Source organism: Aulonocara stuartgranti, assembly GCF_965226115.1.
Source record: "Aulonocara stuartgranti genome assembly, chromosome: 23".
NCBI classification, from domain to species: domain Eukaryota; kingdom Metazoa; phylum Chordata; class Actinopteri; order Cichliformes; family Cichlidae; genus Aulonocara; species Aulonocara stuartgranti.
The window spans coordinates 8,002,418-8,014,742 of record NC_138958.1 but is presented as its reverse complement, the minus strand read 5'-3'; the positions used below and the strand labels follow the sequence as shown (position 1 = coordinate 8,014,742).

Sequence of the window (12,325 nt, the reverse complement as noted above, 5' to 3'; positions counted from 1 at the left end):
TCAAAGTTCAGTGAGGTGTGGTTGCACACGAAGGAAGACGCAGTGTGTGAAATAAGTGACAAATGAATCTAGAAGAAATCACAACTTTTGAACTCATATGGAATATAGTTTATTAAAGCAAACAGGAGTACCAAAAATATCAAACAGAAACAAAAAAAACCACAGATGTAAAAGCTTTATTTGCACTCACTTTTAAAATAACCATTACATTTGTTCTGTTTGCTCACAGATTCTTGTTGAGGCCAGGCTCAGTTTTTTCTTTTTAGATTTTCAATTTTTTCTCATTTCAGCCTAACAAAAATAACAAAAAGTTGCAGTCTGGCAATGAAAGTTACAAATCAACTGTGACTAATATTGCTTACACAGGGTACCCTGATTTGCTTTATATGGTCTAATCTACAAAATCTATATGTTAGTGTGTATAAGGTAGCCCTTTAATCCATGAGGAAAGTGTTTATTGAGGTTACAGAACACAGGAGCCGAGGACCATTTTCCTACTGACTTCTGTACAATTTTGAGTTCTTTTTTAAACCAGAAGAGTCGCCCCCTTCTGGCTGTTAGAAAGAATGGAGATTTTAGTTACTTTCACTCTGAATTCACTTTTCAGACTAAGAAACTACATCTATGTTTAACACAAAGGCTATGAATGAAGGTCACACAAAAAGGAGGGCAACAAAAACAAAACAAAATCCAGTATATGATGATATGTTGAGGGTGGGGGCATTACTGGACAGGGCAAAGGCTCCACTAATTTTGGACAACATCTAAAGGTTTTGGAGCAATATCGCCATCTAGAGGATGTCTGTTTCAGGTAAGACTTTGACAAACTACATTTTGCACATAATGCAACAGCAAGAGTTCAAATCTAAACTGGTCTGCTTCCAGTTTAGTCCTATCAGCCAGTGAAAATATCAAAGGCGGCTCTAATCTTTTGAGTTGCTGAAGGTGACCCTGGTATTAATCACACATTTATTTTAGTTATTTTATTATATTTTTTTATTTACCTCACAAAGATGTCCCTGAGAGAAGCGACATGTTCATTATTAAAAGTTTTCAACTTTTCATAAACATTTACTAAACTGTCAGAAAGGTGATTTGGGCTGTATGAGCACTGACTGTTGATTTGTGGAGATGAGGTCCAATGGAAGAGCGTAGCCGTGAGACTGCCACATCTTATTAAATCATAGAATAGGGTACAAGGCGTAGCTGGCGAGGCCACAAGCGTTTTGGCCATTCCGGACGATTCGCATAAAGCCGCCTTCACCCCAGCCAGTTCCCCAACTATTGGAGAAAAAAAAAGACATTTTTAGGTGAAGAAAAGTGGAGGTTTTGGTCAGATGCTATCTTTTTCTTTGAACAATATTGAACAAACCTGTTCTTGATGATCCAGTAGTCTTGGCCTTCTTGTGAGCCATAGCCGACCAGCAGCACTGCATGATTCAGATTATTGGGGTTGCAGTTGGGCTCGTCATATATTCCTGCAAAGGAAACATGAACCTACTTAACTGATTTTTGGAAATTTGTGGGAAGCAAAAACAAACTGATAACACAACAGTGACATAGAATAACCCTTAACTCAGAGAAGGAAAATTCTTAGTGACCAGTTGTTAGGGAACATTACTTGTGGTATTTCTTACTTTTTACATGGTGGCTTCTTATACATAAAATGCACAAATTTTTAAAAAATGAGGTCCTGTGAATGTAAGCTTTTTGCTTGGGGAAGTTTTTTTTATTCTGTGAAGAAGAGGATATCCTCGGTATGGCACAAAGCTTGGATTGTGAAAACTGATGAGCAACCCACATGCTCTTCACATTTTATGTTTGTGAGGTGTAGGCAACTCAGAATAAAGTTAACCTAAAGGGAATGTGGTTTTTAAGGGGGAGGCACTTAAATTGCACTTTTTAAAGGCAATTTATGAACCAGAGCACCAGTATAAGAGAAATGAAGCTCATCTTGAACCATCAATCATGCAGAGTTACTCAATTAGACTCCAAAAATAAAAAACATGAAGCTGAAACTTACCATAATAAGTCCTGTTTAGCATTTAGTTCAATCTCCAACAACTCCTAATGGGAATTTCTGGGTCTTTAGTTACTAAAAGCTTTGTTGTGTCCCCAAGATAGTTGCTAACTTTGTTTGTCTGCTCACTGTTGCTGAGTATCCGATGGGATTATCAAAGCTTTTTTGCTGAAAAAAATAGCTGCCATACAATGAGAACAAAAACAACTAACAACAACAAAGTTGCACTTTGTCACTCTTGTCATATGTGGCTTAATGTGGCTTTGTTAATCTAAAAATTCTCATTATAGCAGCTCTGAGTTTAAAAAGTCCTCTTCTTATCAAAATCGACTTAAGATAACATAACTGTTATTTTTAAGGCAGTTAACCTGAGCTGTAGAACAGGAAGCTTGCATGATCTGCATCAATAGCAACTGTTATTGGTCCAATAGTTGCCAGAGCATCAGCCATAGCTTGCTCATCTCCCCTGGGAATGAACCTGTAGTCCCTGATGTGAGCAACTGCAAGCCTGCTGTCGTAGAAACAGGGCTGAGTGTCCTGTTAAGAGAAATAAATGTTAACCACAGCATGTCCGCAGAATTATTTACTTTTTTATGATGTAGGATAAGACAGCAGAGTCCTACCACTGAGGTGTATGGGTAGGTGTTTGAAGACTCCAGCCCGTTGCTGACCACATAGTCATAAGCATTGGCCATCCAGGCACCACTGCACCCATAGGTACCAAAGGATTTAGAACAATCCACTAAGTTTTGTTCGCTCAAGGATATCAGCTGACCTGTCTTTTTGTACAGCTGTGCCTCTATAGCTCCCGTAGTGCTGAAGGCCCAGCATGACCCACAAAAGCCCTGCAAAGAACATTTAAAACAAAGATCTGATTGTGATTCAGTCTGAATATACCCACTCATGTGATGGAGGGACAGTCTTACCTGATCTTTAACCTCAGTCACAAAACCCATGTTTCTGTAGTCAACAGCATAGCCATCTAAATGCCTTGCATTGTTACGCAGTCTTCGAGCTGAGACTTCTTTCCCTCTCTTTACAAACTGAGCATTCATCTTGGCACCTTGCAAAACCCGGTATTCTTGTTGTGTCTGCAAATGTAAAACAATTTTTGTTCACAGTATCACAGTATTCACAGTTTGTTACAGCAATTAATCAGACAATTCTTTTTTTTTAAGGTCTTTGTGGAAAATAGTAGGTACATTTAGGAGCTGGTTAACTCCGGTTAAGTTCTTTGTTGAAACAAAACACTTCTACTCTACTACTAAATTCTACTAGAACAAAACAATACTCCTTACTAGGTCTCCATATCTATTCATAGCCATACTGAATGACTTCATCCCCATGAGAAACCTTCGGTTGTTGTCTTCAATCAACTGCTTATTCTCCTCCCAGATGGCTCTCCTTTCCATGTCATCCTGATGGTTAACACAGGAAAAGCACACGCAAGAAAAACTCGAATAAATTAGAGAACATGTGGACTTTTCGTTAGAGAACATTTGCACTTATTGTTGTTGTGAGGATTTTAGATGTGGAGGCTGTCTCACTGATTCATCATAGCTTATGCCATATCTGCTTTTCCAGATCTCCCACTCAGTCGGGGCCTCCTCATCTGAGTCTGCCAGCACGTGCTGCAGGCCACTTAGCAGGACGGACAGCAGAGCAGCTTTCAGCAGAAAGCTGGCCTGCTGGACTAGAAGGACCAGAGCATTGCACAGTTGCATTGTGTATATGTATAATTCATCATATTTCATCATATCATGTTGAAAGGATGGCCTCATGAGCCCTCTGACTGCAACTGTATTATCAATCAAAAGAAAAATGGAAATCTAGTCAATATAAAAAGTGTTCTCTGAGCTTATGTTAGCTTAGGTTAGTTTCTTTAAAAATCAACAGTGAAAATAGACTTAAGGGATTTTATAGAACAAACCAACATATAAAAGAGACATATAACATTATATAAGATTAGTTGTTCTTTTGATATTAAACAAAAAGCTCTGGTCAGCTTACCTTCATGCATGTGAGTCTGTTTTGGTCCCATATTCTGAGAGCAACTCTGAACAGTGACACCGAAACAGACCTGCCTTATAAAGCTTGTCAGTAAGTACATGTTACTACTATACTTTAAGTTAATCCCTAAATCAACACTCATGACAGCAGCTGAGAAGGACATTAGTCAACAAAAATAAGATGCTTATCATGCTCCTCCTTGGCCATAGTGCTGTAATCATTTAGAGACAGCTAAAGCAGCAGTTGTGTAAATCCCTCAAATACTGGTTTATAATTGAGCACAACAACCGTCACATAACTGTGCAAAACAAACTGTGAAAGGGGAACTTTATCTAAATAAAAGTGCCAGTGAACTGATGTAAGAAAGCTGAGGGTAACATTTCTGCATTCAAGAGTGCATACAATAAACAGTAGTTAAAACTTAACCAAAAGCACAGAGCTTGCAGGCATACAGATCCGTTGTGTAAGCAGGATTTCACTGCCATATTCGGCTTCATTTTAAGTCATTCATACTCGGTATAATAGTTTATTTTAGCAAAGTTCTGCTACACAAATTTGTATTCTGTTTAGACATTTTGGATCTTTGTTCTGAGAAGATGAGGGATTTATCCTTTCTTTCTTAGAAATGTGAACTAAGGATAACCACAGCAGACTTTTGCTCTCTGAAATAATTTAGGACTAAAACACAAACAGAAAGTTTCAGAGAAAAATCCCCAAGATCAATACAAGGGCTTAACAGAGAGGGATTTCTTTTTCAGTTGCTCCAAATCTTTGCTCACTTGTTCAAAGTTTTAACGTTTTAAACACGAACCACATTATTAATTATTTATTATTATTATTATTATTATTATTAATAATAATTATAGTTTATTTCATTTATTTAGACTTTAAGATTAGATCCTTGGTTTAATTTTTAACAATGATCTCCTTATATGTATGTCAATAGTGGAGTAAAAGGCGAAGTTTTTTTTTTTTCAGAAATGTAGATTACAGTGAAGTATAGTAAAACACAAATGCTTTAAAATTAGTCTTAAGTGCAGTATTGAGTAAATGTAGGTTGCTTAATAGCCATGGCTTCACGCCATAAATCTATATTTATATACAGTTCATCAGTGTGAGCAGCAGCGCCCTCTGCTGGCCCACGGTGTTGCTCCCTCGCAGGACACACTGCAGAGGATGAGCTCAGCTGATTTTGTGCCTCCCCGTTATTATGTCCGCGATCGGGCGCCGCCAACACCCAAAGTCAGTGCGGCAAAACAGGCGAGTGGCGCTCAACATCTCGTCTAATGAATGAGTGCGCAGGAAGAAGTATGAGTCACGAATGAGGTCTGCAGGATGTCTTTCAAGGTAAACCAGCTTTCTCCGTCCATCATTCTGTGCACGCAGCCTGAGAGGGCCGCAATAAGGTAATTGATCGCACCCGCTTCCTCTTGAAGTGCAGACTTGTTTATTTGGGGGTTATTGAACGATCTGCTATGTTTCACTATGAGCCCGGTGAGGTAGCACTTGCTCTGACATTTGAATGGCTGCTTACTGGCCTGGGCGATCATAGAGTCCAACTCGGTGTGTGTGCATCCGGATTTGCTGATGTAATAGCATGTCAAACGGCCCATGGTACTAGCGTGCACGTGAATGTGCGTGCACAAGTATGTCCACATACCTTTTATTACCGGTACTGAGAGGAAACAAATCATTTTACGCACATTTTGGACATGTCCCCCTCTTCTGAGGACAAAAAGCAAGTCCCCATTATTCATGAGTAACTTGTTAAATTTTATGGTAAAGACTTAAAGTTAGCACAAACTTTAAACCCTAACTTTGGTTGAGATGTGATGTGATGTCATAAATATGATTATTAATCTCTTGGCACACTTTATTGATGACTCACCTGTCATTCATATTCAGGTGCATCACAACACTGAACAGTAACACCTGGATGCACTCTGCTGTCCTTACTGTCTGCTCTCAGCATTCCTAATGCTCTAATGGTAACTTTCAGGTCAGTTTTTGTGTTGTTGTGTGTATTTATCCTCCAGAAGGAAACACCCCTGGCTAATGCTGTGTTTTGGGCAGCGAGGAAGGGGAACTTGGCTCTGCTTCAACTGCTACTCAACAGCGGGCGAGTGGACGCAGACTGCAGAGACAGTGTATGGACACTGCATGCTGTGGCTGCTCAGATGCACACTTTAACCATATTCCACCTGTGGTAGGGACACAGAAAGCTTCAAGCCTTACCTGTGGGGTTCATGTAGTGCATGTGTGTACCATCACAATTCCTCATCCATTAATTGTTTTCTCTCTCTCTCTCTTTGTCCTATAAACAGTTGAAAGTTTTGCATGTTAAGCCAGAAATATGCAGAATTCTGTGGTTTCATCCCTGCCATCACTACACTGTTTACCAGGTCATTGCAACAAAACAAATATGCTCATTAATGTTTCTTTCCAGTATGGAACAACAGCGCTGATGGTGGCATCATACAGCGGCCATTATGACTGTGTTAAAGAGCTTATCATGCAAGGGGCTGATATCAACTACCAAAGAGAGGTATGCTGGGGAAATGAAACCCAATGAATTAACTAAATACTCTTACAGACTCCAAAACATAAAGTGTTGGTAAAGGTGTTTTTACATTGTCAGAATTAGGCAAATACAATATTAGTGAATGAACTTGACAGATGTTGACTGTCCAGGCTTTAAATTTAAATGTGTTGACAGATGGATTTATCTTATTTCAATGGAAGCATACTCATGCTAGCTTTACCCCCTTTGTCCAGCCTTTGTGCTGAGCTAAGGAAACTCACTGTCTGCTACCGCCGGTGAATTTAGAAGGTCACTACAACCTGCTGGCACATAGCTCCTGAAAACCCACTAATTGTTGTTTTTACACTTTCCAGTTTTCCAGACATGGATTAGAAATTCGTCCAGACCAAAAGAAAAATATTGAAGTTTTAAATTGAATAAAGTTTTTAGTCTAGGACTAGACTTCCGCCATGTCTGGAACACTGTGCCTTTAACTGTTAATTACTGAGCAAAGGTGTGCATATGTGGATTGTTCTGCTGGAAGACCCAGGCTAGCTTTACTCCCTTTGTCCAGCAGTTGTGCTACGCTAAGCCAGTACTGCATCATCTGGTAAATAATGTCTTAAGATCTTGTATTATGTAAATTCATGTGCTTTAAATTTGTTTATACACCCTCTGGCCACTTGATTAGTTACACCTTGGTAGTTCTGGGTTGGACCCCCTTTTGCCTTGGAAAACGTTCCTAAGAGATTTTGCTCTCTATTGGCATGACAGCGTTCAAGTCGCTCCAGATATGACATCCGTGATACAAATATCCAGTTCTACCACATCCCGAAGGTGCTTTATTGGATTGGGATCCTGTGACTCAACTAGAGGTTGTTTGAGTAAAAAGGCAGAAATTGATCCATGCTGTTGTTGTTCGTACTAAATTCTAACTCTACATTCTGAAAGTTACTGCAGACTGTTGTCCTATTTTGGTGAGCCTATGTGAATTGTTGCCTCAATTACCTGTTCATAGCTGATAGGCCACAGCAGCGGGTGCTAGTTCTATCTGCTTAAAAGTTAAGGTTTTGTGTTCAGAGATGCACAACATGTTTATGCAACCTTTGCATACCCTGAACGCCTTAGTTGTAACAAGTGATTATTTGAGCTACAGTTGCCTTGGTTTCAGCCCAAAGCAATCTGGCCATTTAATCTGACCTCTGACATCAAGAAAGCAATTCTTGTTGATGTCAGAGGTCTTGCTGCTTGCTCTTTTTTTGGGACCATTCTCTGTAAACCCTAGAGATGACTGTGCCAGAAAATCTCAGGAAATCTGCAGGGTTTTTTTTAAATACTTGCACAAAGTAACTTAAATTGACTTTCTTGATTTGAACTTCAACAGGTCTACGTGCCTAAAAAGATTGAGTTGCTGCCATGTAATTGGCTGATTCAATATTTTTGTCAATAAGCAGTTGAACAACAAAGAGGCCAGGGAGTGTAGTCTATCAATTTAGTATCTTTTGGATGTGTTTATACGCGGATTTCTCTCACCTACAGGCAGTAGGTCACCAAGGTAGTTTTCTTCCTTTTTCCAACCGTTCTTATGCTAACCGGCTGGTGTTTCACTGGGAAGCGACAGCAAGTTGCTGCTATAGGTTTGGTGCATATAGTCCTCATTAACTCTCTGCCCTACACTTTGGTTATATTTCAACCTTTGTGCTAAGTTCTTTTTCTGTTTTTTTCCCCGCCAAATAAAACTTTCTATAATGTTAGTTTTATGCTTGAGTAGAATCTTATTTGTAAGAAAACAGGGCCATATGTGCAGCAAAATTCCCCCAATTGGACACTTATTTATTCTATTCCTCATGTCAGATATTCATGAAAGGTTATATTGTGTACACCATTAGGGTAAAGTTGAGGTAAACAGCGGTGTCTTTTTTTTTAAACTTTCCAGACAGGTTCTACCGCTTTGTTCTTCTCCTCCCAGCAAGGACACCATGAAGTTGTAAAGCTCCTCTTTGAATTCGGTGCCTCCACTGAATTCCAGACAAAGGTATGCAATAGGGTGCAATGATGTGTATCATGGCCTTTAGAATACTGGGTGTGAAGGAGAATGCTGCAGTGCTATCATCAGACTTCAGAATGTGGAGATAAAGAGACAGCGATGCACAAACAGTGCTGCTGTGACTTTAAAGATATTTTTGTTGTTGCCGAACACTTTAGTCATTCTTGTGCATCCATGTGTGTTTATGTGGCAGGATGGTGGCACAGCTCTCACTGTCGCATCTCAGTACGGTCACTCCAAAGTGGTGGACATCCTGCTGAAAAATGGAGCCAATGTTCACGACCAGCTGAACGTGAGGCTCTTTGCATTTACGTCTGCAGCCTCTCGCTCTCAGTACGCCGTCACTGTCCTGTCTGTTAAGTCTATTTGTCTGTCAGAAACACAATGGTTAGCTGCACACATTGTCCCAGCAACTGGAATCTAGCCTCTCAGGTTTCTGCAGACTGCTGAGTCAGACATGAATCATACTGGGCAGGATAACTGTGTGTTTCCTTGGTGCCATGGAAAAACAACCTGCTTACACAAAAATGTGCTTATAAATAGTACTGATGGAATCTTGTTTTAGTGATGTAGTCTATGCCTAATTGGAAGATTTTCCAAGCAGATTTCGAAAATCTAGTGTGAGGTAATTCTTGTTTTGCAGGATGGTGCCACCCCTCTTTTCCTTGCTGCCCAAGAGGGTCATGTGACTGTGATTCGTCAGTTGCTGTCATCCGGTGCCAAGGTCAACCAAGCAAGGGAGGTAATGTCCTCGCCAAACTCTGCCTCTTTAAAACAGAGCTCTAAACATGTTGTCACCTACTCCTGCTAATTGTCCCTCAATACCTACAACCCCCCTCTTCATCAATTCCCTCCTCCAGGATGGCACTGCCCCCCTGTGGATGTCAGCCCAAATGGGTCACAGTGAGGTGGTGAAGGTGCTGCTCTTACGTGGTGCTGATCGGGATGCTGACAGACAAGTACATTGATCTTTTAGGATTAATAAAGTACATCAAAGTGTACATAAAGGGATTTTTACTATTGATTCCTGCCATTCTGCAGTGTGGAAAGTGTGACATTACATAAGACTAGGAGGCTGCGATCTGTCTTTATAGAAACATTTCACCATAAAAGGTTTTTGATTTGTAATTATATGGACATATAGATTGAATTTGCAACTGTATGCAGATACTTACACTTATATTTAACATTTCAAAGTTGGATGAGAGATTATCTGTTGGTGGGAAACGTGATATAGTCAAAGGCTTTTAAGGATGTGAGTAACTGAAAATGGACTCGTGATTTTTGTGACAATTTTAACAATTGTATGCTTTTTTTGTGTCTTTCAAGGATGGATCAACAGCGCTGTTCAAAGCAGCGCTGAAAGGCCACAATGGCGTCATTGAGGAACTCCTCAAATTTTCTCCATCACTTGGCCTTCTTAAGGTAAAACATGCTGCTGTAGATGTCTGTTTTGGGAAATAGCTATGGTTAAGGCACAACTTGTCAAGCTCTCAAGCTTTTCTTCAACACCAAAAAAATAGTCTGGCACAAACACAGTGTGTTCTTTTACAAACTTAAACATATAGAACAAATTGTTTTATCAGCAATGTTTAGTGGGCTTGTAGATAGATTTTGCATGTTTTGTAGGATGGATGTTACCCGCTTAGAGAAAGTCAAGATAGTGATTTCCTCTTTGTAAAGATTTGAAGATTTGACATCAGTAGAAGCACAGAGAGTAACTTAAAAATATTTGCAAACTATTGATCCAAAGAAACAACATCCCTGGGCAGGTAAAGCTGTGTTTTCATTCCCAGGGATTGCAGATGGAAAATGGCTAATAGCTAAATCTAATACAATATACAACAGTGATATAATTTTTTTTATACATGGACACTAATAATAAAAAGGTTTAAAAAAAAAACAACAACACTGATATCTTTATGTAGCAATGAGTAACTTGTATGTACAGCACATGACAGTACTGTTGGAATGTAATCAGTAAAAAGGAAATCAAATAAAAATAATAATAACAATAAAAATCACTGTCTAGGAAAAAATGAATAAGCCTATAGTGTCAAACCAAAATAACGGTGCTAAATTTTATACCTAGATAAAAAATTATTTTTACATTTCCAACTGCTCATAAACAGAACAAAAGAGGATCTAAAAAAAGCTGAACTATCAAATAAATACTATTAAAAACATATTACTAGTAGTGTCAGACAATCCCAAAAATACCACCCACATCACGAGTAGCTCAGTGCTCAAATAGCAAGGAACACTGGTTCAGAGGCTCTATATCCAGCTCCACTAACAATCAGATGAATTTCCTCCGTGGGCAGCCGGGCAGTCAGAGTGGGTCATGGCTGACAGGCCTGAAACATGGTTACAGAGACAGCTCTCTTCCATCATCGTTATATTCATCATCGTTTATTTGTATAGCACTTTACGAACACACCAGGCAGACCAAAGTGCTGAACAACACAGATCAAAACAACAACCAAATTAAAAATACCATAAAATCATTACATACAATAAAATAAATAAGAAGGTGTCAGTTTCCTACAGAGTTAAAAGCCAGGGAATAAAAATAGGTTTTCAATCTGGACTTAAAGACCTGCACTGATGACGCTAAAAGACAAAAAGACACAAAAAGAAAGTCAGTGGACCTGCCATCCCCATTTCCGTTTTTTGTGTTAAACTACATTATCTGGCTGCTGGCTCTTTCTTTTTATTTAGTGTCCCAATATTAGAGCTGTTAATCAATCTTGTAATCTAATGCTGAACAAGAAAAGGAAGATGCATGCTTGTGAAATACCAGATACTATTAAAGGAAAAGTAATAATATTAAAGAAGGGTAGTTCATATTTGTGTCTTGTCTACAGAATGGCTATACTGCCCTTCATGCTGCTGTTATGAGTGGAAATCTTCAATCTGTTCTGCTGCTACTTGGAGCAAATGCTGACCCAACGCTACTCAATAAGGTGGGATAGCAGACAAACAGCAGACAACCTAAGTATATAATCTCATTAGATATTATAATCAAAGTGTTTCCCATGTATCTTTTGCAGAATAGTGAACTCCCTGCAGATCTGACAAAGAATGATCGCATCCTTAAGGTTTTACGTCCAAAAATCCTGAATGGACACAGCTGATAATGGCACAGGTTCCTGCCTTCACGCCTGTCTGTGTAAGGAGGGGGAAAGAAAACAAGTGTCCAATCCACCCAATTACAACATGTACTGTACACGGTGCTTGCTTTTGGTTGAAATTAAGCTGTCGTATGCCGAACAAACCTGGACTAAGTATAGCGCAACACAAAAAACATTTGTCTTCCATGTGCATCATCCCCTACTGGTCTCCTGTTTATTTGTGTTTATCCCAAGTGTTGTCAGATTTCTATATATTTTGCACTCTTTATTTGCCTTTTTAATAAATGTAATAAAGTGTAATTTTATTTATTAATGCAGGAGTATCTGTGTGGATGTGTAATATTTTTTTGAATTACATTTTATTTGCGGTTGGAAAATGAGCAGTCATGATAAAATAAGGATCAGATATTACGTACACATTTTAATAATACAATGGTATGCTAGTTATGTGACGAATACCCACTAGAGGTCACTATTATCCCTATTAACAGACACCTGTAGCTCACCTGTGCTGTGATTTAATTACATTAATTCCGTTTTTTCCCTCAAAAACGTTAAAGCGGTTATGAACGTACACGTTTATATGGTAAGTT

General features: G+C 39.1%; 2 protein-coding genes across 3 annotated transcripts; one reads left to right on the top strand and one right to left on the bottom strand.

The window, feature by feature from the left end:
* Positions 1-133: 133 nt before the first annotated feature.
* Positions 134-4,095, bottom strand: cts12 (cathepsin 12). The gene is made up of 8 exons (XM_082523017.1): positions 4,031-4,095; positions 3,568-3,713; positions 3,319-3,438; positions 2,947-3,111; positions 2,644-2,865; positions 2,389-2,557; positions 1,373-1,478; positions 134-1,281 (listed from the first exon to the last, which is right to left on the bottom strand). The coding sequence occupies exons 1-8, from the start codon at positions 4,059-4,061 to the stop codon at positions 1,182-1,184; spliced, it is 1,059 nt and encodes a 352-aa protein (XP_082379143.1). The 5' UTR covers positions 4,062-4,095; the 3' UTR covers positions 134-1,181.
* Positions 4,096-5,174: 1,079 nt separating this feature from the next.
* ankrd29 (ankyrin repeat domain 29) lies at positions 5,175-12,000 on the top strand. 2 transcript variants are annotated; one of them, XM_082522900.1, is made up of 10 exons: positions 5,175-5,436; positions 6,067-6,287; positions 6,477-6,575; positions 8,488-8,586; positions 8,792-8,890; positions 9,242-9,340; positions 9,459-9,557; positions 9,928-10,023; positions 11,466-11,564; positions 11,652-12,000. In XM_082522900.1, exons 2-10 carry the CDS (start codon positions 6,180-6,182, stop codon positions 11,733-11,735), a joined length of 882 nt encoding a protein of 293 aa, XP_082379026.1. In that variant the 5' UTR covers positions 5,175-5,436; positions 6,067-6,179; the 3' UTR covers positions 11,736-12,000. The 2 variants fall into 2 exon arrangements, with proteins under 2 accessions (XP_082379026.1, XP_082379025.1); XM_082522899.1 differs by lacking the exon at positions 5,175-5,436 and adding an exon at positions 5,477-5,676 and having other exon boundaries at positions 6,067-6,177.
* The last annotated feature ends 325 nt before the right edge of the window (positions 12,001-12,325 follow it).

What these genes read in the sequence shown, in the direction of transcription:
- cts12 (XM_082523017.1), bottom strand. Translation starts at nt 4,061, where the DNA reads ATGGGACCAAAACAGACTCACATGCATGAAG. An exon ending in CTTCCTGTTCTACAGCTCAG is followed by an intron (nt 1,479 to 2,388) that starts GTTAACTGCCTT and finishes TTTCCTTTGCAG; the next exon opens with GAATATATGACGAGCCCAAC. An exon ending in TACTGGATCATCAAGAACAG is followed by an intron (nt 1,282 to 1,372) that starts GTTTGTTCAATA and finishes TTTCTCCAATAG; the next exon opens with TTGGGGAACTGGCTGGGGTG.
- ankrd29 (XM_082522899.1), top strand. Translation starts at nt 5,506, where the DNA reads ATGTTTCACTATGAGCCCGGTGAGGTAGCACTTGCTCTGACATTTGAA. An exon ending in ATATCAACTACCAAAGAGAG is followed by an intron (nt 6,576 to 8,487) that starts GTATGCTGGGGA and finishes TAAACTTTCCAG; the next exon opens with ACAGGTTCTACCGCTTTGTT. An exon ending in ACCCAACGCTACTCAATAAG is followed by an intron (nt 11,565 to 11,651) that starts GTGGGATAGCAG and finishes TATCTTTTGCAG; the next exon opens with AATAGTGAACTCCCTGCAGA.